This window comes from Stylophora pistillata, chromosome 10 (genome assembly GCF_964205215.1).
Source record: "Stylophora pistillata chromosome 10, jaStyPist1.2, whole genome shotgun sequence".
NCBI classification, from domain to species: domain Eukaryota; kingdom Metazoa; phylum Cnidaria; class Anthozoa; order Scleractinia; family Pocilloporidae; genus Stylophora; species Stylophora pistillata.
In genome coordinates this window covers 10,822,405-10,843,957 of record NC_142528.1, presented here as the reverse complement: position 1 = coordinate 10,843,957, position 21,553 = coordinate 10,822,405, and the positions used below count along the sequence as shown (strand labels likewise).

The 21,553-nt window shown below is 38.2% G+C and overlaps 2 protein-coding genes and 2 long non-coding RNA genes across 5 annotated transcripts; 2 read left to right on the top strand and 2 right to left on the bottom strand.

The window, feature by feature from the left end:
- The first annotated feature begins 234 nt into the window (after positions 1-234).
- Positions 235-4,787, top strand: LOC148721790 (uncharacterized). Its single transcript, XR_015992371.1, has 3 exons — positions 235-1,372; positions 2,076-2,102; positions 2,683-4,787. It is a non-coding gene; the product is annotated as an uncharacterized LOC148721790 (long non-coding RNA).
- LOC148721789 (uncharacterized) lies at positions 4,269-6,708 on the bottom strand. Its single transcript, XR_015992372.1, has 2 exons — positions 5,659-6,708; positions 4,269-4,908 (listed from the first exon to the last, which is right to left on the bottom strand). It is a non-coding gene; the product is annotated as an uncharacterized LOC148721789 (long non-coding RNA).
- Positions 6,709-8,774: 2,066 nt separating this feature from the next.
- Positions 8,775-10,815, bottom strand: LOC111321643 (DCN1-like protein 3). The gene has a single exon (XM_022924584.2). The coding sequence runs from the start codon at positions 10,663-10,665 to the stop codon at positions 9,754-9,756; it is 912 nt and encodes a 303-aa protein (XP_022780319.1). The 5' UTR covers positions 10,666-10,815; the 3' UTR covers positions 8,775-9,753.
- Positions 10,816-12,677: 1,862 nt separating this feature from the next.
- Positions 12,678-21,204, top strand: LOC111321612 (TGF-beta-activated kinase 1 and MAP3K7-binding protein 1). 2 transcript variants are annotated; one of them, XM_022924551.2, is made up of 7 exons: positions 12,678-12,835; positions 14,276-14,528; positions 15,302-15,429; positions 17,200-17,397; positions 18,332-18,501; positions 19,050-19,423; positions 20,325-21,204. In XM_022924551.2, exons 1-7 carry the CDS (start codon positions 12,809-12,811, stop codon positions 20,786-20,788), a joined length of 1,614 nt encoding a protein of 537 aa, XP_022780286.2. In that variant the 5' UTR covers positions 12,678-12,808; the 3' UTR covers positions 20,789-21,204. The 2 variants fall into 2 exon arrangements, with proteins under 2 accessions (XP_022780286.2, XP_022780287.2); XM_022924552.2 differs by having other exon boundaries at positions 12,704-12,835; positions 14,282-14,528.
- Positions 21,205-21,553: the final 349 nt, after the last annotated feature.

Genomic DNA, 21,553 nt, shown 5'->3' with positions numbered 1-21,553 from the left:
AAGGCACAGACAACAGTCAAATGCTCATGGGTTGCCTGGGGTAGGGGGGTATGTTGAAGCTTTGAACTGGTTGGTGTCTTTGAAGTTATTTGAATCAGTTTTTGCAGATTGTCTCGTGAATGTTTTTCAGGCATTTATTCTAAAAGCAGTTTTATTTTTAGAAAAAAAAATAACATACAAGTAAATGGAAGAGTGCCGATTTGAAAGATAAACTTTTGTTCAAGTTTTGCGATTTTCCAAGCTACCTAAATGAAAGGAAAGACCACAGATTGCCATATGCCTGTGGCAAAACTCTTGAACAAAAGTTTATCTTTCAAATTGGCACTCTTAATCCCACAGGTATCAATGAACACTTTTCATTCCACTAATTTATTCGTGTTTTTCCTGTCACCATGTTCCCACCAATAGCGTAGCTCCATTTTCTGCATAAAACCCACACACAACCCACAATTCCTTCATTTGCTCTGATGGAGGGCTAACACTCGAAACATCAGTTTTTTAACTCTTTACAGTGGCCAATATACAATTTCAGCTTAGTTGATATCATGACGAGCTTTGCTCAAGAAAAAAATTCTCAGCAGGCATCGTAAACTGATGCCGAGGTTTGGGGAAGAAGGCGTTGGGTGGATGTCATCACATTAATTACACCACAATGTAATTATACAGATTAGCGTCCACGAATCCACGAGAGATACGCGATTGCGTGCGAGTTAACGCGGGGTCATCTGTTGGCGATGAAAATCAAAATCATGAAATGAAATGAAGTTTGTTGTGAGCGTAATGGTCATAAAATACTGCGTTTTCTCTGTTTCTGCCTGTTTCCTTATAACGACATTTTTAATCACGTAGTCTTTCAAAGATCCTTCCTTTTCACGGAAGAGGCAATACCGGCGAGGTGCCGTATTCGAAAAGCCTCTCTTTCGATTATTTAGGTATGATTCTTTCGCTTGCTTTGCCATAAAACAGTAACAAAAGATATCGCAATTTTCATGTGCCGTACGACCTGAATAACTACCGTATCGAATTTCCAGTATTGCGTCACTTGGTGGATCGATCAGTGTTCACGCTTTGCGATCGTAGTACACGATGTTATTGTTTTGGTACAAAACCTGTGGCGGTCGCACGACTTGGCCTCGTATCCTGGTTAAATTCTTACCAATATTATAATATTAAACCTCGACGAGATTTTTCATGTCGAAATGTCGAAAAGCATCATGTTTTCGATTTCGAAACCATTCGAAATGAAGTCATAGAGGCAGTCGGATTTTCGACGTGCGGCTTTCCACCGACAAACTTAACCACGCAGAGTCTTTGCAGGATTACAAGTGCCACACTTGACCCTTGCAAGCATTGGTATCTACTTTTGAAAGAGGTATGTGACGTTTCTTTGCGTAAATGTTTCATATGCGATGTAATTAAGATATTTCCCGACGAAATCCAAAGTGTGGCGACACGGGAACTTCAGCCGGCCAACTCATCGTTCGAAGTAGTGGGGTTAGCCAGGATTCCCGACCTCGTTCACGTTGTGTTCACGTTCTGTCTAATAGCTGGTCTATCTTCTTCGTAATAAACAATCCCCGACGAACATATTAAATCTGCGGGATTTATGACTATCGTAAATCTGGTGAACTCCGCCACGCTAGACTTTGAGTCCGAAGGCGCGAAAAATTTATCTTTTGGCGCCAAACTCAGTCACGACTCCGAAGAGCTCGCTTCCTAACTTACCGAAAGATCAGCTAGAGTAAATTCCCTTGGAGTGGAACTGAAGAAGCTTCGAACACAGATTTCTCATCTCGAATCAGCATGGAGTCAATTCTACAGACCCTTTTTTCCACCTCAATGTTCGTACCTTGAGGTGGCTTGAGTGCCTCAATGACCAATTGCAATACAATGCCTTTAAAGAATTCAGCTTCAGTTGGTGGGCTGTATTTTCTGCAGGGTAGAGGCCAGACTAACACGGACTTTGTCATTGTAGTTATTGTTATGATTATTATAATTATCATTATTATTAATGATTTTGTTATTGTTATCATTATCTTTATGATTGTGATTGAATTATTTTCAAAATGAAATAGGCTGCTCAATGAGGATGGCATGCTCAGGCAAGTAGATTTTCATTTATTTACCCCCCTCCCCCCAAGTAGAAATTCAAGTGTTTCTGATAGTTTTTCTCTTCAATAGATTGTTAGAATGCAGAAGATTTTCTAAGACACATTGTTCAGAGGGCTTGTCTTAAGTAGTTGTTTTCTGATTCAAAACCACCTGCCTAGTTCTGTTTCTCTTGGGTAGTTAGTCCATGGACTGTTGTTATCTGATGGCAGAACTAACAGGTGGATCTGTTTCTCTTGGGTAGTCAGTCCATTATGGGCTGTTGTTATCTGATGGCAGAACCACCAATCTGTTCTGTTTCTCTTGGGTAGTCAGTCTATGGACTGTTGTTATCTGATGGCAGAACCAGTCCCTATTTTTTTCAGCTCTATGCTGTCAGTCTTTTATGGACAGTTATTTTTATCTGATGGCAGTTTTAGCTTGCTCTTTTTGTTTTGAAAAATGTGTTGCTTATGCTGTTTGTCACGTATCATCTGTTATTAGTTGGAGGCACTTTAGTCAATCAATGCTATCATTGTCTTCATTATTATTATAATTGTTAATTCAGCTGCTACTCTTCTCTCTTTGACACAGGGCCCACTACAGACAGCACTAGCTTAATGAAGTCCCAAAACCTTTCACAATGAGCCAACTCAAGAATTGCAGTCCTGAACAGTTTTTGGGGTTTTCCTGGCTTTTCTTGAGATTATTTTGTCTCAGTTTCAATTACTTGGATACTCATTCAGCTAGACTAACAATAACACCATTTTGTTCATAGATAAACATTGAAATAATCATAATAGTAATATAAATGATAATAATAATAATGATTTGTTATTGTTATCATTATCTTTATGATTGTGATTATCATTTTCAAATTGAAATGGGCTGCTCAGTGAGGATGGCATGCTGAGGCAAGTAGATTTTCATTTAATTCCTCCCCCCTCCCCCCAAATAGAAATTCAAGTGTTTCTGATAGTTTGTCTCTTCAATAGATTGTTAGAATGCAGAAGATTTTCTAAGACACATTGTACAGAGGTCTTAAATGTTTTCTGATTCAAAACCACCTGCCTAGTTCTGTTTCTCTTGGGTAGTTAGTCCATGGACTGTTGTTATCTGATGGCAGAACTAACAGGTGGATCTGTTTCTCTTGGGTAGTCAGTCCATTATGGGCTGTTGTTATCTGATGGCAGAACCACCGATCTGTTCTGTTTCTCTTGGGTGGTCAGTCTATGGACTGTTGTTATCTGATGGCAGAACCAGTCCCTATTTTTTTTTTTTTTTCAGCTCTATGCTGTCACTCTTTTATGGACAGTTATTTTTATCTGATGGCAGTTTTAGCTTGCTCTTTTTGTTTTGAAAAGTGTGTTGCTTATGCCGTTTGTCACGTATCATCTGTTATTAGTCATAGGGTGACTTTGGTCAATCAATGCTATCATTGTCCTTAGTATTATTATTATTAATTCAGCTGCTACTCTTCTCTCTTTGACACAGGGCCCACTACAGACAACACTAGCTTAATGAAGTACCAAAACCTTTCACAATGAGGCAACTCAAGAATTGCAGTCCTGAACAGTTTTTGGGGTGTTTCTGTCTTTTCTTAAGTTGTTTTTGCCCCAGTTTCAATCACTTGGATACTCATTCAGCTAGACTAACAATAACACCATTTTGTTCATAGATAAACATTGAAATAATCATAATAGTAATATGAATGATAATAATAATGATTAGATTAATGGAAATAATCATAGGAATTATAACCATCAGGATAATGAACATTATTTCTCTAACTATTGTAAATATTTTTATCATTATTATTATTATTATTACTATTATCATTATTATTGTTATCATTGTTATTATTATTATTATCATTATTATTGTTATCAATGTTATTATTATTTCCATCATGAATTATTAGAGATGCTTGGAAAAAAATGATCTATAGTTCCCTCCAACTCATTATTCTTTCAGTTAAGTGAATTAAGACTTTGTGAACAGTTACTGCTTTATTCTGTCATTCCTGATGACCATAGAAATGGTGAAAGTCCACAGATATTATCCCTCTAAGAGTTTCTCCAGGTGTTTTTTTTTCCTCTGAATTTGGTTACAACAGAATGAAGGGCATCAGAGTATAGTGCGCCCAGCTAGACATGAATTGCATTAATATTACAGGGTCATTTTGCTGTATTCAGGGTTTAATCTTAGCCTTCTACAGACAAGTTTGTTCCTCTAAATGCAAAACACATTTTACAAACTTACAAAAACTGCCAAGAAACAGCTACTAAATTTATGGAAACATGACGAACAAGTCAACAAGACTGTGTACTACACATCATTGAAATCAAAGTATCACTTTAGGAACAGAAAATCGCAAGGTCAGTTTCCCATTTTTAGTGCCTGAGAAAAGATCAGGCCACCAGATTACTTTAAATTCCCTGGTTGCTCGTCCATCTCAATTGCCAACAACCATTTTAGTTTACTGGGTGAGAATCGTGCTTGATTTCTTGCCCCATGCTCTTTAATTGGCCGCCTGTAAAGCTTGTTGAGAGTTTAACAGCTACTACTTGCAGCAACCTCTATATTCCCCCGATAGCTTTTCTTAACTCTAATGGTACAGAACTTTGATGACTCAGACCAGAAATAACATCATTCACTCTACCATCCCTGTAATAAAAAACTTTGGATTTTTCTCTCCATACAGGGGGCCGCAAATGTATTTTTACCCTCGCACGTTTATAAAAGCATTCGGCATGCCTGCTAACAAAGCTTGGATGTATGTTTCAGGAACTTAGTATCTTTCAACTCGACACCATTTGCCTGAAACCAAAATAATAATTACGAAAGTTAAGAGATTATTTACTTCTGGAGTGAAATGTACCAAACGATTTGCCCTTTCAAACATGTACCTGAGTTATCAGGTTTTGTCAATCACAAAATTACACGCCGGGTTATTAGTATTCCTTGGGGACCTTCCTATATTATCATAAATATCTAAGACAAGCAGGTCATTTAGCTGGGTAATCTATGTTAAAAACCGCGCTGTACAGCACTTAGAATTATTTTCCTCACTCATTTTTCTCACACTACAACTTCGCGTACAACGCAATTATTACTACGCAGTCATATCTGGTGTCCAATTGGGAGAAGAGCTAATTATTTTTGTTTTAGAGGTGAATTGCGATTTCTTGTATGTCCCCTATTTCGTCGAAGAAAAGCTCGAACAAATACTGAAAGTAATGAGTAAGTCACTATGAACAACTAGTGCAAAGTGACAGCACTATCGAGCCAAACTGAGAACTGTTCTTTAATGATTTTTAACATGAACCACCAATTCTTACTATTTTTAATTTCTGCGTTTTAATAGACTGACATATTCTTGAGAAGATATTAAATCGGTTAGCGCTGTCGTTCCCTTCTAAATTATTTTGGTGGAAGCGCCTCAGAAGACACTAGTTTAACTAAAACCATGTTGGGCGACGTTACATTTTGACTGCACAACCCGCAATTAAATTTAATTTTAACCGCTATTCGAGAGTGTGAAGAACGGAAAAGAGCAAAATTACATACCATCGGCCTTTCGATGCACGGACGAATTAAAACTTTTTACAATTCCACTTATCCGTTGCATGTAACTGATAGACCTTGTCCTTATTCTTGCGGGAGGCCGTACGATCTGTTGTCCATTGTAGAACTTGGCAAACTTAGCGCACTCTGCCTCGAGCGCAACAATGTGATCTTTCGATTCTCTATCTCACTAGCGCAGTTGTTGTGTTGAACATGGACGAATAATACATCGCAGCGTGTCCTGTAGATAGCTAGAGATGCCATGCATGTTTAGGATAAGCGCTGAATTAATGGACGAGCGTTAAAGCCGCCACTGAAAAAGCACAATCGACCGTTTTTCATTGTAAGGATCAGGTCTTTCACACAGCTGTCAGAATTAAAGAGAGGAAGAACGTCCATCTCGCTCACCTAAGTAGCGAAGTACACTACGAGCGGCGACGATGATCAAACACCTGGAAGATCACCGTGGTGTCCCTCTACTCTTTGGTATCATAACCAAGAGCGAGCCCTTTCGACTTGTCACTAAGTTTTACGGTTTATAAAACAAAGGCTTCGCTCTTCACAAAGCCTTAAAGAATGAAACACTAGAAAAGCTTACTTAGCTTGGAATTATAATAATTTCCTTTCTTAAAAATCGAAGATTTTCATGTTTTCCGTAACTTCGTATTTTTCCAAATTTCCTCTTTTACATGTTATGCTGTTTTGCATTTTCTTCAGCGTATAATTTAGTTCAGCGTCGATCATTTATCATCCTTAGAAGAAAATATTCTGATCTTTACGTTTAACTATAAAATTGCTTTGGCTTACATTGTGCGCATAAAAGGAGCGTTAAATTAAACCTGAGTTGATTCCACGCGAGGGTTTTACCTGGAAAAATGCCTGCACACGAGAGACACCGACATTACCGCGTGTCCCTTTCTGGAAAACATTCGTGTTATGACAAGAAAGGTCAGCTTAAGGGTTTTGGGTTACCCAAACTATGCAATTTTGACGCCGAAAAGTGCCAAAAAGTAATTACAGAAACTTCATCCGCAACACCTTGAACGTGCTGTGGGCGCGAATTGAGATCTTCTCTTACAGTTAATAATTGCCAGGCGGAACTCAGATCCGGCTTAGCCTAATTTGCATACATTTTTTTGGTGGGCAAAGCTCGTCATGGTGGAATCAAGATTTCTCAAACCTCCAAGGGAAACACAAATCGGTTTGAGAAATTGGGAATTCAAGAAATCGGGGGTAAAATTACAAGTTAAGCAAATCCAAGGGAAACAAGGTTTGGTTCAAGATATCAGGAGGTTCAAGAAACTGAGGGTTCGAGAAATCGGGATTCTACTGTACCAAATAAACCAGACTAAGCTTGCACATATGGGATGTTGTGTGGGAAGTAGTAGGAGCTATTAATCACCCAGCATGTCAGCTGAAAAATTTTGTTACATCAAACTAACACTCACAAGCTAATTAGTTTTTTCTGTACTAATCACCTGTTGTTGGATCATGAATTGATATCTTAAGGAGAAATTAAAATATTCTTAACTTCTAGAAGTAACAAAGGTCAGAAAGACCACTTCAGTCCAGGGATTGCAATTTCTACTTGGGATTTTCTGTTGTCCTCTTACAACCCCTACCCCATTATGGTCTGTTCTGTGGCCAATTATGGACCCCATCATAGTCATTTTTGGGGCAAATGTAACAACTTTGTAACCACAAATCTTACCATTTTCTAATCCCTATTTGCGGGAATTTTATTACCCCCAAATCTCAATACTGTGTGACTCCATTCTAGTAACTCCACAGAAAATGCAACCCCATTAGAGTCAATCCAGATGCGAAAATGCAATCCCGATAAGCCTAATAATAGGACGTAGCCCCCGTGGTACATAGTTAACATAAATACTTAGTCCATGTGGATTATTTAAGTACAAAAATGAAGTACAAACTATCAAAATGTCCTTGATTTACAATCTCATAATCCCTCCGGTTACTTACTATTATTACTCATGAAGGTTTTCATGATCATTTGGTTTTATTGCTTACTTCAGTGTCATTTTTGAGGCACAAAACTGAAACACAGCATAATTTATTGATTTGTATCAAAATGATAGAGTGAAACATTGCATAATAATTAATGTTACTTTTCAAACTTAAATTTTCTCATGGTTCAGCAGAATGTTGATTCAAGTTCCAAAAAACTATTTGCTTGAGAAATTTCACATAATTTTCACACATTCAGCACAAATGAGAAGTGGTTGGGTCATAAATTGAGCCCCCTTACAGAGTGGGTTCCTGTGAATGCAAGTTGAGAACCACATGACACAAAATACTTAAAGTCTGAAAAACCATTAACGTGGTAGAGGTTTTTATAGTCTCCAGCACTTACTGTTGGATACCAGCTTTTGACTTGGGTCAGGGTTGGGAAGAAGTTTGTCAAGAAGAAAGAAGTCAATGGAGGACATCATTTGATGTGGTTATCATCTTGTTAATTTCATAGACACAACAAAACAATGATCTCAATTGCAATAATCTTTGGATGTCATTCTTCAGAAGAAGTTTTGAAATAATTTTTGGGTGTGTAAGTGAGCTCTTAATCCACTGCTTCTTGCCTGTTGAGGTCAAATATAAAAATTCTAAGCCTCTGCTTGCCCCAGATACCAAAGAATTTTAATTTTTAAATCCCATAGAGAGGACACAATGCTTAGGGCCTCTTTGAACTTACAATTAATCTCACTTGCTTTTTGCTTGCTGAATGTTCTAAATCTTTTGACCAAGTCAGTGATTAGTTTCCAAAATCTCCTTACAACTTGTAGACACTTCCAACTTAACAGGTGCTAAGAAAAAAATTAACAAATAGTGAACTAGATACACTACCAAATTATCTGGACTAGGAAATGTGTACTCAATAGTTTAGAAAAATTTTTAAAGCTCTTCTTGGGAGAGAAAGTCTGAAATAATTGCTACTACTTTCTACATAAGAGAATAAGAATTTGGTAATTTCAAAACAATTTGGAGACAAAAGCAGTTCTACATTCAAGGTATTATGTAATATGAAAATATCCTTGAAAATTTGGCTTGTAAACATGCTGCTTTAATGATTAGCATTTAACAGTGCAAGAAGTACATTTCAATTCCAGACAAAATATAGATAAATTTTAATTCTTAATGAAAATGCTTTCAAAATTGACAGACATGTTCACATACCATCCCTCATTGCATTAGTGATACCTTGAACTTAAAATAGTTAAATAACGGTGGTTGCCATAAGTTTAATGGCATAAATGAAGAGAATTTTGCACACCACCTTGACGATGTCTTTTCCAGACGATCTCTATCTGTCCGTTCATCTGTCTGATGACTAAGACTTGATATTTGTTTATGAGATAGGTACATTGCAGTTCATCAATTTGTTATTGGCACAAATAATTGAAAACGACTGCATAGTAACAAACAATTGGCATTTTGAATGCATACGTGCTAATTTCAAAATAGACTTACTGCAGAACGACTAACAGCTGTTTTGTTGAGGATATTTCGAATCTGCATTTCCCTCCAGCAATATTGTTTTAAGCGAAATTTCAATGATATGTCGGCGGAATGCTAAACGGCGTTGGATAGAAAAACTTTACATCAAACTGATAAATTTAAAAAATAATAATAATTTAAAAATTGGTTAACCTCTGCTTTTAAAACTTTGAGAATTGTTTTGTAATCAGGACCAGTGGAATACCTAAGTTCGATAACGGGTTGTTCCGTCGCACGTCTGATCTAAAATTTAAAACCCCTTTTCGATGAAAATGAAATTCGCGAGATTTGATCTATTGACTGCTTTTCCTAAACAAAGTGAGTTGTCTAATTATCATCGATTCTGTGTTGTATGATCGGGGAAGTTGTTTTACGCTTTTCAGTAATGAAGTAGGACCTCAATATACTGTCTGTGGATTGGATCGTAGCTAAGCTACGGGAGGCAGGCCTCGCGAATAAAATTCTTTTTTGTGCTTTCTACATGTATAATGGAGAAGTCTTCATTACCGATAACATCGAACATGTTTAAGATCAATCGTAGGCTAAGCTACGAAAGAATAATGAAATTTCAGACGAAGTCAAAGTCTACAAGGAGTACGAGCTTTCTTCTTTGATAATTCCGTTCTCCTGTTTCTCCTCATGAATAGCTGCAGCGTCATCTTTTAGTAGTTGTTTGACCAATTCTCTTTCCGATTCTACAAAATCATCAAAAAGACTTGGCCAGGCCTCTGAGTCGTCGTAATTCTCGAAATCCGGCTCGATTGCCTCGGTGAAATTTAAAAACATATACCAAGTATCTCGTGAAATTCCCCGCAGTTGTCTGTTTTCTAAATAAGCAAACCATCGATCTAGGACAGCTGGCACGTTCCTTGAAAAGACAAGTTTCCAAAGTGGAAGAGCGATGTTCTTAGGCAAGGCTCTCTGGCCCTCATCCACATCAAGTCCAAACTTGAAAGTGAATCGATACAAATCCTTGAACTTCTCGACATCATTTGTTACCTCTGCTTCAAGTTCGGGAAATTTATTTTGTAGGTTTCTTATGGTGTCGACTTTGAGAGCTTTGCATCCCTCGAAGAATTCAGTTCTCGTAAAGCGACACATTTGCGAGGCATTGAATTTCCAGGCCAGAACAAGTACGATAAACTCTGTTGGATCAACTCCTAAGTCTTGACAAAACTTCTCCATGCCATCCGCAAGAATAGCGTCTTCGGTATCGTCCTTATATTTACCAAACAGCGAGGCGATCTTTGACTCGTCAACTTCTTGCTTCGGCAAGGGGAACGTTCTTGGTATATCATTTGAACTAGTTTTCGCCGGTACACTCTTCTCGGCTGGTTTGCTCTTGAATGATTCGTGCATAATACTTGGTGCATGTTGGGGATACGAATTGTTGAACGTCCTAGTAGTTACTGATGTGGTTGTGGTTTGCTGTGAAGGCTTTCGTTGAGTGGTATCTGTAGACGAGTCCCCCACACAAACTGAAAGACACTTACCCATAACCTTAAACCACTACTCTTGTGTTCTAACGTTCTGTTACAGGCAGACAACCGCAAAAGTTTACAAGACAGAGGAAAGTTAAATGTCGTGTTACAACGAAAAGATGTCAACTTTTCTTACGCTAATACCACGTGACCGGATATTGAACAATCAGAACGACTTCCGGTTTAAAAATCCAATTTTTTTTTAGCCACGATGATGTAATTTTGCACAAAAAATGAAACATTTTGTTCGTATTTTTACATCTGCCCCGTTGCCTTATCCACTGAAGAATGTTGCCTGAATATGCCCTATTAAAATGAGATACGTTGCATGTTTGGCTCTGTCCATGGTTCTGTTTTATAACAATTCATATGAATTATTCAGAGACGAATGTTCTACCAAGTTAGAGGAAACAAAAATATCAATACTTGTAAACAGAATAAGAAAGATGGTAAATTTTGAGCTCGCTCAAGACATAGTCAAAGATATTTTTTTTAGTCTTGTCACGAGCGTGGGACAAAGAAAATATTCTGAGTCTCCATAAACCACAAACCTCAGAGTTTTTCATGTCCCACGGCCATGACAAACAAAATTCATATTTCGTTACTTCGATGGTTTGAAAATAATGACAATGCATTATTTGGTCGCTAAGGAATGGAACGTCAAAAATTTAAGTAGAAATCCCGGAATAGTTTTAGTTTCCTCTAATTCCCCAAGATCAGATTTTTCTCATAGAAATATATTGAAGTACATTTATGTAATAACTTGGTAGCTCTGAATGATGTTGACATTTCAACACGAATTTTACCCTTTATCTTGATCGCACCCACGAACCAATGCCATGTTGTTTTTCACATCAACGAATACCACCCGGTTTAGAAGCAGTTATTGTTTCATTTTTTAGTCTACCAAATGTGAAAAAATGCGTTAGAAATTAGAATGCCGAATTCGTTAAGTCGTTTACATTCCTTATATCAAGAAAAAGCTAACAACAATATTATTTCAAAATCTTCAAGTTCAAGATAGTCATGTTGACGTAGAACGAATAATCAATGATGTGTCAAGAGTTAAATCCAGTTAATAGTAGTGTATAACTTATGTTCTGTAGTATAGTAGTGTATAACTTATGTATAACTTATGTTCTTATCTTCTATTTATTGTCATGTGTTTCTATTTCTGTAATTTTATCTCATACTGTCATTTCTGTATGATGCACGACCCTCGCAGTAAATAGCGCTATTTATGCAATAGCGAAAATCAGACCTGAAGCTATGCTATTTGTGGGTAGTGGTTGATTATGTTTAGTTAAGTTAAGTTAAGTTTAGTTAGTTAAGTTATGCAAATGTAATATATTTATTCCCTTATAAAACAATAATAATATATATTTATTCCCTTATAAAACAATTATAAAACAATAAAACAAAAAATTAAAAAATAAAACAAAATAAAAAGAAATAAAAAGAAATACTATAACATTTTCACGGATTATTTGTCTGATTTTAACAATGTAGACGTTTTATTATACGTATGATGCACGATCCTTCGCAGTAGGTAGCGCTATTTGTGCAATAGCGAAAATCAGACCTGAAAAAAAAATCAGGCCTGTACGGGATTCGAACCACTGACCTCTGCGATACTAGTGCAGCGCTCTACCAATTGAGCTAACAAGCCAACTGGGAGCAGGCCGTTAACTGGATTCGTAATAAACCCGTGATGATAAATCAGATACAATGAATATATGAAGTTCATATATTTTGAACTGCGGTATTAAATACGTATGATGCACGATCCTTCGCGATCGCAGAACGAAGGATCGTGCATCATACGTATTTAATACCGCAGTTCAAAATATATGAACTTCATATATTCATTGTACATGTTTTATTATATTTGAACTTTGGCGTAGATTTGTGTTTGGTCGGATCGTGTTGGGATGTCACCACTCCCATCGTTCCTAACTCCCTCCCACCATCGTCCAGTCCACTTCACACTTCTACCTTTCTTGATTTTTTTTTTTTACCAATGTCAAAGGAGTCGGTCGCAGGAGACTAAAACTAGTTCCAGTAATTGTCAGAACATTGACCACCATCTTTGTTTATTGGGTGGCGGAAGGAGAGAGTTACTGGAATGAGATCGAAAGTGATGATAACCTAGTGATTTCATGGCTAGCAAACGGAACTCTACCGCGGTAAGAACCAACTTAAACCTTTTCTCGAATTCTATGCTGCTGTTTATTCGTGATTGTCGTCGCGAAGCACAATGAATAAAGCACTTGCAATTAAAAGTTGGTAGACAACTGGAACTGTATCAAGAATATCACTAGTCAAGGATGGCATACTCCTCCAACAAAATATAAATGCAAGCGACTATCAAATTCACATAAATACTTTTAGAAGAATATGCCATCTTTGACTGTATTCATTGTCGCTTGAGTTTATTTTCTACCTTAAATACTTCACGTCAATCACTCTTGTCATAATTTGTTCGATTTCTCAACTGTATCGGATTATTATTTGTCAAGGGCAATGTGATTATTGTTGAATGATAACAAGGCAAAGTTGAGGGGGTTATTCAACAACATTTGCATAGCCTGAGGTGAATTATTGTTTTAGTATATAATATTGTTCAGATGATCATAAAAGCTTAAACCTTAATTTTGTTTTTTCTTTGCTTCCAACTTTCCGCACATCAAAGAGTGGCAACACAGAGTCTAGCATAGAGATCGCATGGTTAATCTGTGAACTGAATTAAACAAGATAATGCATAGTGGTTGTGCCAATACTTGTTTGCAAGAATATGTTAGTTAGGTTTAAAATGTCTAACAAGCTGTTAATTATAGCCATTTTGATCCAAAAATATTAGCTCTCCAGCCATAATCACCTCATGCAGGGTGACTGTTGCAAGACATGGCACAATCTTTAACCAGCCAGAGGGCAAGAATCTCTACAATCACCTGAGAAAGTATAATCTCTCATCTATGCAAACCCTCCCAGATCCAAGGCTGTGGTCTAGCACTGCCTGGTGACCCCTGGCACCTTACTTTTGCTCTTGGGCGACTCAGGAATTTTAGTTTTTTTCATACAAAGCATATGCTGGGCACCCTGGATTTTACAGTTTCAGAACACTGGGCTCCATTCAATTTTCCTTACAGCACAGCCTTGAGATTATTCAAAAGTCTCTTGGATACAGAATGAATGTAGGTCCCTTTTTTGCTTGCTAAATCCCTTAGATAAAAGTAAATTTGGATAGTTTTTTGGATAAAATTTGGAAATCTCAGATTTCCCAGAATTTGGCATCTTTATCATAACAACAGAGTTTTCCGAAAAAAGCATACTGCTCATGGCTCATCTCACTCTCAGAGTTTTCAGAATATGGCCATTTTTCAGTAGTCCATTTTACAGTTGTGTGCTTGGTTGCCAAGCCTTTGAATGGGAGTGAGGCTAAGGGTGACCTTGTTATGATACAAACCTTGCTGCCTTTCAAATGTAAATCACTTTGTTATCATGCTAACTCGATACAGGTCTCTATCACGACAAGGTCACCTTCAGCCTCACTCCAAATCAAAGGCTTGGCAAGTAAGTACACAACTGTAAAATGGCCTATTGATTGCTTTAAATTTGTTTTCAAGACACAGAGTCCTACTGAGAATTGGACAGATGACCTACCTGTCTGCAAATTGTCTGGGGTTGGTTTTCTTACTAATCAAAGGTACAGAGAAGACGGTGGAAGAAGGGAAGAACATGAATTAGAAGACAGGAGTTTTCATTTCAATGTAGATGACACATATCTCTATGGAGTCTTTGATGGTCATGATGGAACAAGGGCTTCAGATTTTACTGTTCAGAGACTCCCTGCTGAGTTATTACTTGGTCAGCTAACTGGTAAGTAAAAAACTCGTTAAAATGATTTTTTCCAAATATAGTTATTATTACAGATGGCTATGACCAACTCACAAATACCCCTTTATAGACATTAGAGCATCATACACATTCTTACATGCATTTGCTTGTGATTAATGTTATTTATGGGTGAAATGTGGGAGCCTGATATTATGACAATGATAACTGATGTCTCTTTCCTCTCCAATGCGATGCTTGAAAATGTAGTGGTATTGTTAAAACTTCTTTTTATTACTCCTGGGATTGGTGATATGGCAGCATTTGAATCCCAAACTCCATTTTAATTTGTTGTTTGGTCCCTAAGCTAACTGAGCAGAGTATCCTAAATCATAGTATTTTGTTTTTGTTTGTTTTTCTTTTTAAGTGACTGAAATGAGTGATTTTTTATTTACACTTGCTAAGAATGGATGGATGATTTGATATTCTCCAATGATATGTTTTGACTGATCAAAACATTGGGCTGGTTGTTTAAAGGAATTTGAGCTGTTATTTGATAAAATCATGTTCTAAGCCATCTTCGATTTAGCCAATCTTTTATCTTAACTTTTGTTTTTGCAAGGACTGAAAGCTGATAGAGAAAGAACATTTATCTAATTTAATCAACCCTCTTAAAAAAAATCCTTGGGGCCCTCTGCTTGGATAACACTACAGTTTGAGTCATACCTTGTCCCAATAACCACCTGATTGTGTCTATGACTTGCTCTGAAACACTTGATGGAATTCTTATCAATAATTTTATCTTTGATTGTGAACAGCTGATATGAATGATGAGCAGATCAAGGGAGCTATCAGGCAGGCATTTATTGTAGTCGAAAAAGGATTCTTCCAGTCACTAGATGATGCTTTGGCTGAGAAGACAGAAATTCAACTATCAATGCCTGAGGTACATTTTGTGTTGTTTCATGTACTCTAATCTTTTAATATTATAATTTGGATATATCAACAAAGTTGAAGTGGTAAATTGGCCACCATAATGATTACAAAAGCTGACGTTTCTAGCATTAGCCCTTCGTCAGAGCGAATAGAGGAATTGTGGGTTGTGTGTGCTTTTAAAGGCAGAAAATGGAGCTACGTTATTGGTGGGAGCATGGCAACGAGAAAAACATGAATAAATTAGTGGAATGTAAAGCGTTCGTTGAAAACTGGCAGTCTAAATCCCACAGGGATCAACGAACGCTTTTCATTCCACTAATTTATTCATGTTTTTCTCGTTGCCATGCTCCCACCAATAACGTAGCTCCATTTTCTGCCTTTAAAAGCACACACAACCCACAATTTCTCTATTCGCTCCGATGAAGGGCTAACGCTCGAAATGTCAGCTTTTGTAATCATTACGGTGGCCAATTTACCATTTCAACTTTGTTGATATATCCAAATTATTTCGTTACTCCCACCAACGCAGCCCCAAACAGTTTCTTTCGAAACTATCAGCCTTTATTCATTTTTAATATTATAGAAGGATTCCAATTGGAGCTCTTGCTTTACTTGTTAAAAAAAAAAAAATCCCCAGCGACTGAAAATGTAACCCTTTCACTCCCGTGATCTTGTTAGCATGTTTTCGATTGGGCTACTAATATTAAAGGAGCCTGTGGCTGGTTCCATCAGAATCTGGCTTTTTTTTCAAGAAAGGGTATCAATTAATGATTATCATAATTGGTATAAACTGAATGTAAATATGGCAAATGACTTGGTAGGTCCAGGTTGATTTGCATGAAAGTTAATCAGGCCTTGGGGTTTGTTTTGAAAAAATGGCAGTTGGGTTGATTTTATATCAAGGTTAATTAATTAATTAGGTTAATTTTTATATACACGACCGTATTAGGTTAATTAGGATAATTAGGTTGATTATTAAATACACGACCACATCAGCTCCGCTGTAATTTTTATTGTGTTTATATAAATGTTGTTATTGTTGTTGTTGGCTCTTGAAAAGTAATGCATTATTGTTGATAAAGTCTATTATGCTATGCCTACAAATTTTTGTGTTCCTGGGTGCCAACAAAAGATTTGGGTGAAGGAACTTCTGTTTGAAAACAGTGTCTACACTCCTTACTTTGAATACCTTTTCCTCTTTGCACTCTCCAAATATTCGATGCTGGTGATACAGAGGGGTGATCGTAAGATATCTTTACTTAGCAAAGAGTATTGATGCTTTCAATATGCCAGTGACGAACTGCTGACATGGAGCCAAAAAATCTAGGCATGAGGTTAACAAGTGCCACATTGTACACATTGCCACATTGCAATGAGTGCCACATTGTACCGTCACAGTACCAGTGACGACTCAGTGGCGTCATAGTACCAATGTTGAAGAAAAACATTAGTATCATGCTTGGAATCATATTGATTTGAAAAAAACACAACAGCTCATCCTCACCCTTAGCATTTCTTCACCCTCTACCAGGGCTGTAGTCTAGCAACACCTGGTGACACCTTACTTTTGCTCTTGGGCAACTCAGGAATCTTAATTTTTTCATAAGAAGCATAAGCTGGGCATCCTGGATTTCACAGTTTCAGAGCATTGGGCTCCCTTCAATTTTTCTTAGAGCACAGCCTTGCTCTACTGGTATCCACACCATATGTTTTTAATTTCCATGGTTCCTCTCTGCTTGGGGTCATTTTCTTTTTGTCTTCTTGCATTTGATTTTTCTAGGGTCTAAGTTCTTACGAAGCATACCAACAGTTCCCAGATGAGGTTGCCAGAATGCAAGCCTTGCAAGATGAGATCAGTGGTGGCACTACTGCTGTGCTAGCCCTGATTTTCCAAAATAAACTCTTTGTGGCTAATGTCGGTGACTCTAGAGCACTCTTATGTAGAGAGACTCCTGAAGGAAATCTTTCTGTTGTACAGGTAACAATAGTACATAGTTTAATCTTTTGACCCCTTAGATTGACTAGCATTTAGTTTCTCCTAGCTAACAACATGACCCCAGGATCACACATTAAGGTCAAGAGAATAAAGGAAATGATCACCAACTATTAAAGAAGCTCTTGAATGTTAAACAAATTCTCCCACATTAGCACCTTAGGAAATGTATAGAGAACAGTATGGAGAATATACATGCTAATGTTAGGATAAAGGGTTAACTATCACTTACAGTGGCAATACTTGCAACCACCATAGCAGAGCAGAGAAGGGGTACCAAGGCTGTGCTCTAACAGAGCCCGGTGGCCCCTGGCACCTTACTTTTGCTCTTGGGTGACTCGGAAATTTTAGTTTTTTCATACAAAGCATATGCTGGGCACCATGGATTTCACAGTTTCAGAGCACTGGGCTCCATTCAATTTTCCTCAGAGCACAGCCTTGTGTACACTCAGTTAATCCTTTTATTAAGTTGATGATCTCCAGGGTTTTATTTCACTTGAAGTGAACAGGGTTTAGGGTTGTCACAAATAACCAGCTTGTAGCAAAAACTATTACCCACCTCAACAGTAAAGTACTTTTTGTTTTTGGCTCCCTTAGTGTGATACTTAATCCAGGAAAGGAAACCCAGTAATAATTAGTGATTGAAAAACCTCTTTTAGGCTGGGCTAAAGTTGTATGGTTTTGCAATTCCTATTTAAAAATAATCATTAATTCACGATGTTGATGTTTAGTGCTCAATGGGTAAGGAACTGTAGAATTTTTGTAGACTTCAAGTAAAAAAGATCAAGGTCGAGATGAATCAGAAGGCATTTCACCATTTTTGTTGGAGAAAACTTTTCTTAAAAAGTGCCACAATTTAAACTGAGTAGGGAAGTGTACAATTTCTACAACATGACTTATTTTTTCTATATATTCTCAGCTGAGTGTTGACCATGTCACAAGTAATCAGGATGAGCTTACTAGGCTGGCAAACCTGGGTCTGGACATTCAGCAGATATTAAGGAATCATAGGATTGGAAATCAGGAGAACACTAGAAGCATTGGAGACTATTGTGTTAAGGGTGGCTACAAGGACTTTGATATTCTGAGGTACTTGCAGATTGTCTTGATTTCTACATGCATCTCTTGTCATTCTCACTATTAATTAGAATTTATCAGCAAGACTTTTGAATTTAGAAGTGAATACTGAGGTTATTTATTTTGTTTTTTTCAATTTTGTTATTTTTATTATTTTTTTTTTTAAGGGTATGATGGGATAATGGGCTGCTAAGGGACCAGTTTTTATACATCACCAGGGGGTGAAGGATTTTGAGGGAGATAGAGGGGGGACTGTCACCAAAAGAGTATAAAGAGGGGGACTAAAGAAAATTGACTGTCATTTTTCTATCATTGAGGGAAGTGAGGTCATATGAATTTTACTTAGCCCCATGGGGGGAATCAGTAAATTTGATTGTGACACAACCAAAATCATCCAGCCCCCTGCAGACGACAGATAATAATGACTGGTCCCTAAGGTGGAAGTAATTATCATGGTAGCTGTACCAAGTTAGAGATTCAGAAAATTTAACTTGGTTCACTTTAAATTTGAAATTTCTAATTACAAATGTGACATCATGATCGATGCATGATTTCTCTAGTGTTGCTACTGAAGAACCTGTTATAGCAGAGCCTCATATTTGTGGTGGCTTTCCAATTGACGAAACCTTCTTCTGTCTGGTGCTGATGTCAGATGGTGTTTACGAGTCGATCGATGAAGCGTCAGATGTAGAAACCAATTCCAATTTTGATGTTGTTCGGCTGGTTACGGAAGAACTTCAATGTCAGAAGAACCTGACTGGGGTGGCTCAAGCTGTTGTGGATAGAGTGGGCAGGGCACACCACGACGCATACATGAACCAAATGCCCAACTGCCAGAAGAGAGACGATATGACACTACTGATTCGAATTTTCAAAGAAGAGATCGCCAATAGTTTGAAGAGTCCAAGGGCACCTGGAAGACAGTCCGTCTCAGGTAGGTAGGCAACATTTTCTGGCATAGATTGGAAGTTACGACTAAGAATTGACTGTTTGTGACCAGAATTTCAGTGCAGGCGACTAATATGAAGTCTTGCCAACGGTTAGTCTGCTACACAGCCGTTCTTAGGGTCGTCACGCAACGCTCCTCCCCACCTTCGTGGGGAGGAGCGTTGCGTGACGACCCTTAGAACGGCTGTGTAGCAGACTAGCCAACGGTGCGATAGCAGTGGCGGAGTGAAAAAGCTTGGGACGGGTCGGCTATAGAACTCGTTCATTACGCAACTCGACACAAACCCCTCTCGTTTTTCACTCCCCCACGACTGTGGGGCCGTTTACGTATCGCGCTTCGTTTTGCTAACTGAATGCCTGTTATCACATGTTATCATCCCGCAAACCAACGCTCGCAAAACAATGCGTCCGCTATTTTTTGTTGTTGTTGTTGTAGTTGCGCTTTTGTACACTTAGCTGGTCAAAAACATCTTGAAAACTTCGCCTTTTCGGTATTTCGCTCTGAACCGAAAAGTTTACAAATTGGACCCTTTTGGTCGCGCGGTGAATTCGACCCGACTCGACCCAACCTTCCCTCACATCTTAGCCCTTTGCTCTGACGAAGGGCTAACGCTCGAAACGTCTGCTTTCAAAACTCTTTACGGTGGCTAATTTGCATTATCAACTTAGTTGATAAAACCCCAATTACCTTATTACTCCCACCGATGCAGCAACACAGTTTCTTTAGAAACTTACCCCCTCCCTCACAATTTTACTCCTCAGCAGCTTTCTATTGTCTCATAGCCATTTGGCGCCTGCATAAAAAAGTTAATTTCTGACCCTGCCCTCCTAGTCCAGTCCACATTTAGTCTTTATCATAATCTCAGTTTCGTTGTGTTGCGTTACAGGGATGCCCCCCATGAGTCCCGGAGTGCTTCCAGTATCTGTACCATATAACCCCTCCAATCCCGTGACGGGGAGTACTCCTTCACTTTACATACCGTCCGGAGTACAGACTAGACCAGCACCGACCGGAAACTCTCCGAGCCCAACAACGTCCACACCCACCAACTTAGTACCACAGGTGACCATCTCACGGTCCGACACTCAGAGTTCCGCTTCATCGGCCAGCGGATCGCCTTCTGGTTCATTTCCTCCCGAGCATGCAGCTGTTTTGGGCGCGAGTAGTCAAGGTATTGATGGCGAAGGGGAAAGCAACGAACAGAGGCAAGGGACAGAAACCAACGAAGAAGCTAGGGTGAAACCGTATGTCGATTTCACTGATTTCAATCGCCAGGTTGAGGAACTTGGAGCGGATCATGTCTATGGGTGGGACAATCCTAAACCAGCGGCACCAACGACACCGGTGTAGATCTTAGAAATTTCGTCACGGAACAACTTGGATTTTGATCATAGAAAAATTTTCTTTGACCTGAGAACCGGAGCTCGAAAGTGCTAAATGGTTCTTCCAGAGAGGGTATCCCGTGCGTAGTTTAGACTTCTCGCGTGCGTTTTGTCCATTCGCACATTTTCACTTGGATACTGACGGGAAGAAAAAGAGACTTTCTACGAACTTAGACAGCGAACTTCGTTTTCAAAATATGCTGGTTAAATGTGGCAATTGGACGAGTTTTGATTATAGCCTCGTGAATCCTTTTGGTTTTCGAGGGAACATTACCAAGGAGTAATATAATACGAATAGGAACACATTTTCTACCACTTACATAGTTGTACCTGTAAATGACCAATTTTACTCATTAGTCGTATTAAATTTCATTTCATTTTCAATTCAAACTGTGGTGCAGCATCGGTGGGGTATTATAAAATATTTGGTTTTATCGACTGAGTTGATAATGAAACTAGGCCATTTTACAGTTGTGTACTTAGTTGCCAAGCCTTTGATTTGGAGTGAGGCTGAAGGTGATCTTGGCGTGATAGGGACCAGTATCTAGTTATCATGATAACAAAGTGATTTACATTTGAAAAGCAGCGATAGCCCTTCGTCAGAGCGAAAGACGATTTAGCTTAACACTTTCACCCAGTATGAGTGAGTAACAACTGATCTCTTTTCACGGTGTAACCCCTAAATCACACTTCAACACGAAGGCGTGCTATATAAGGGAGTCTTCCATGGGAA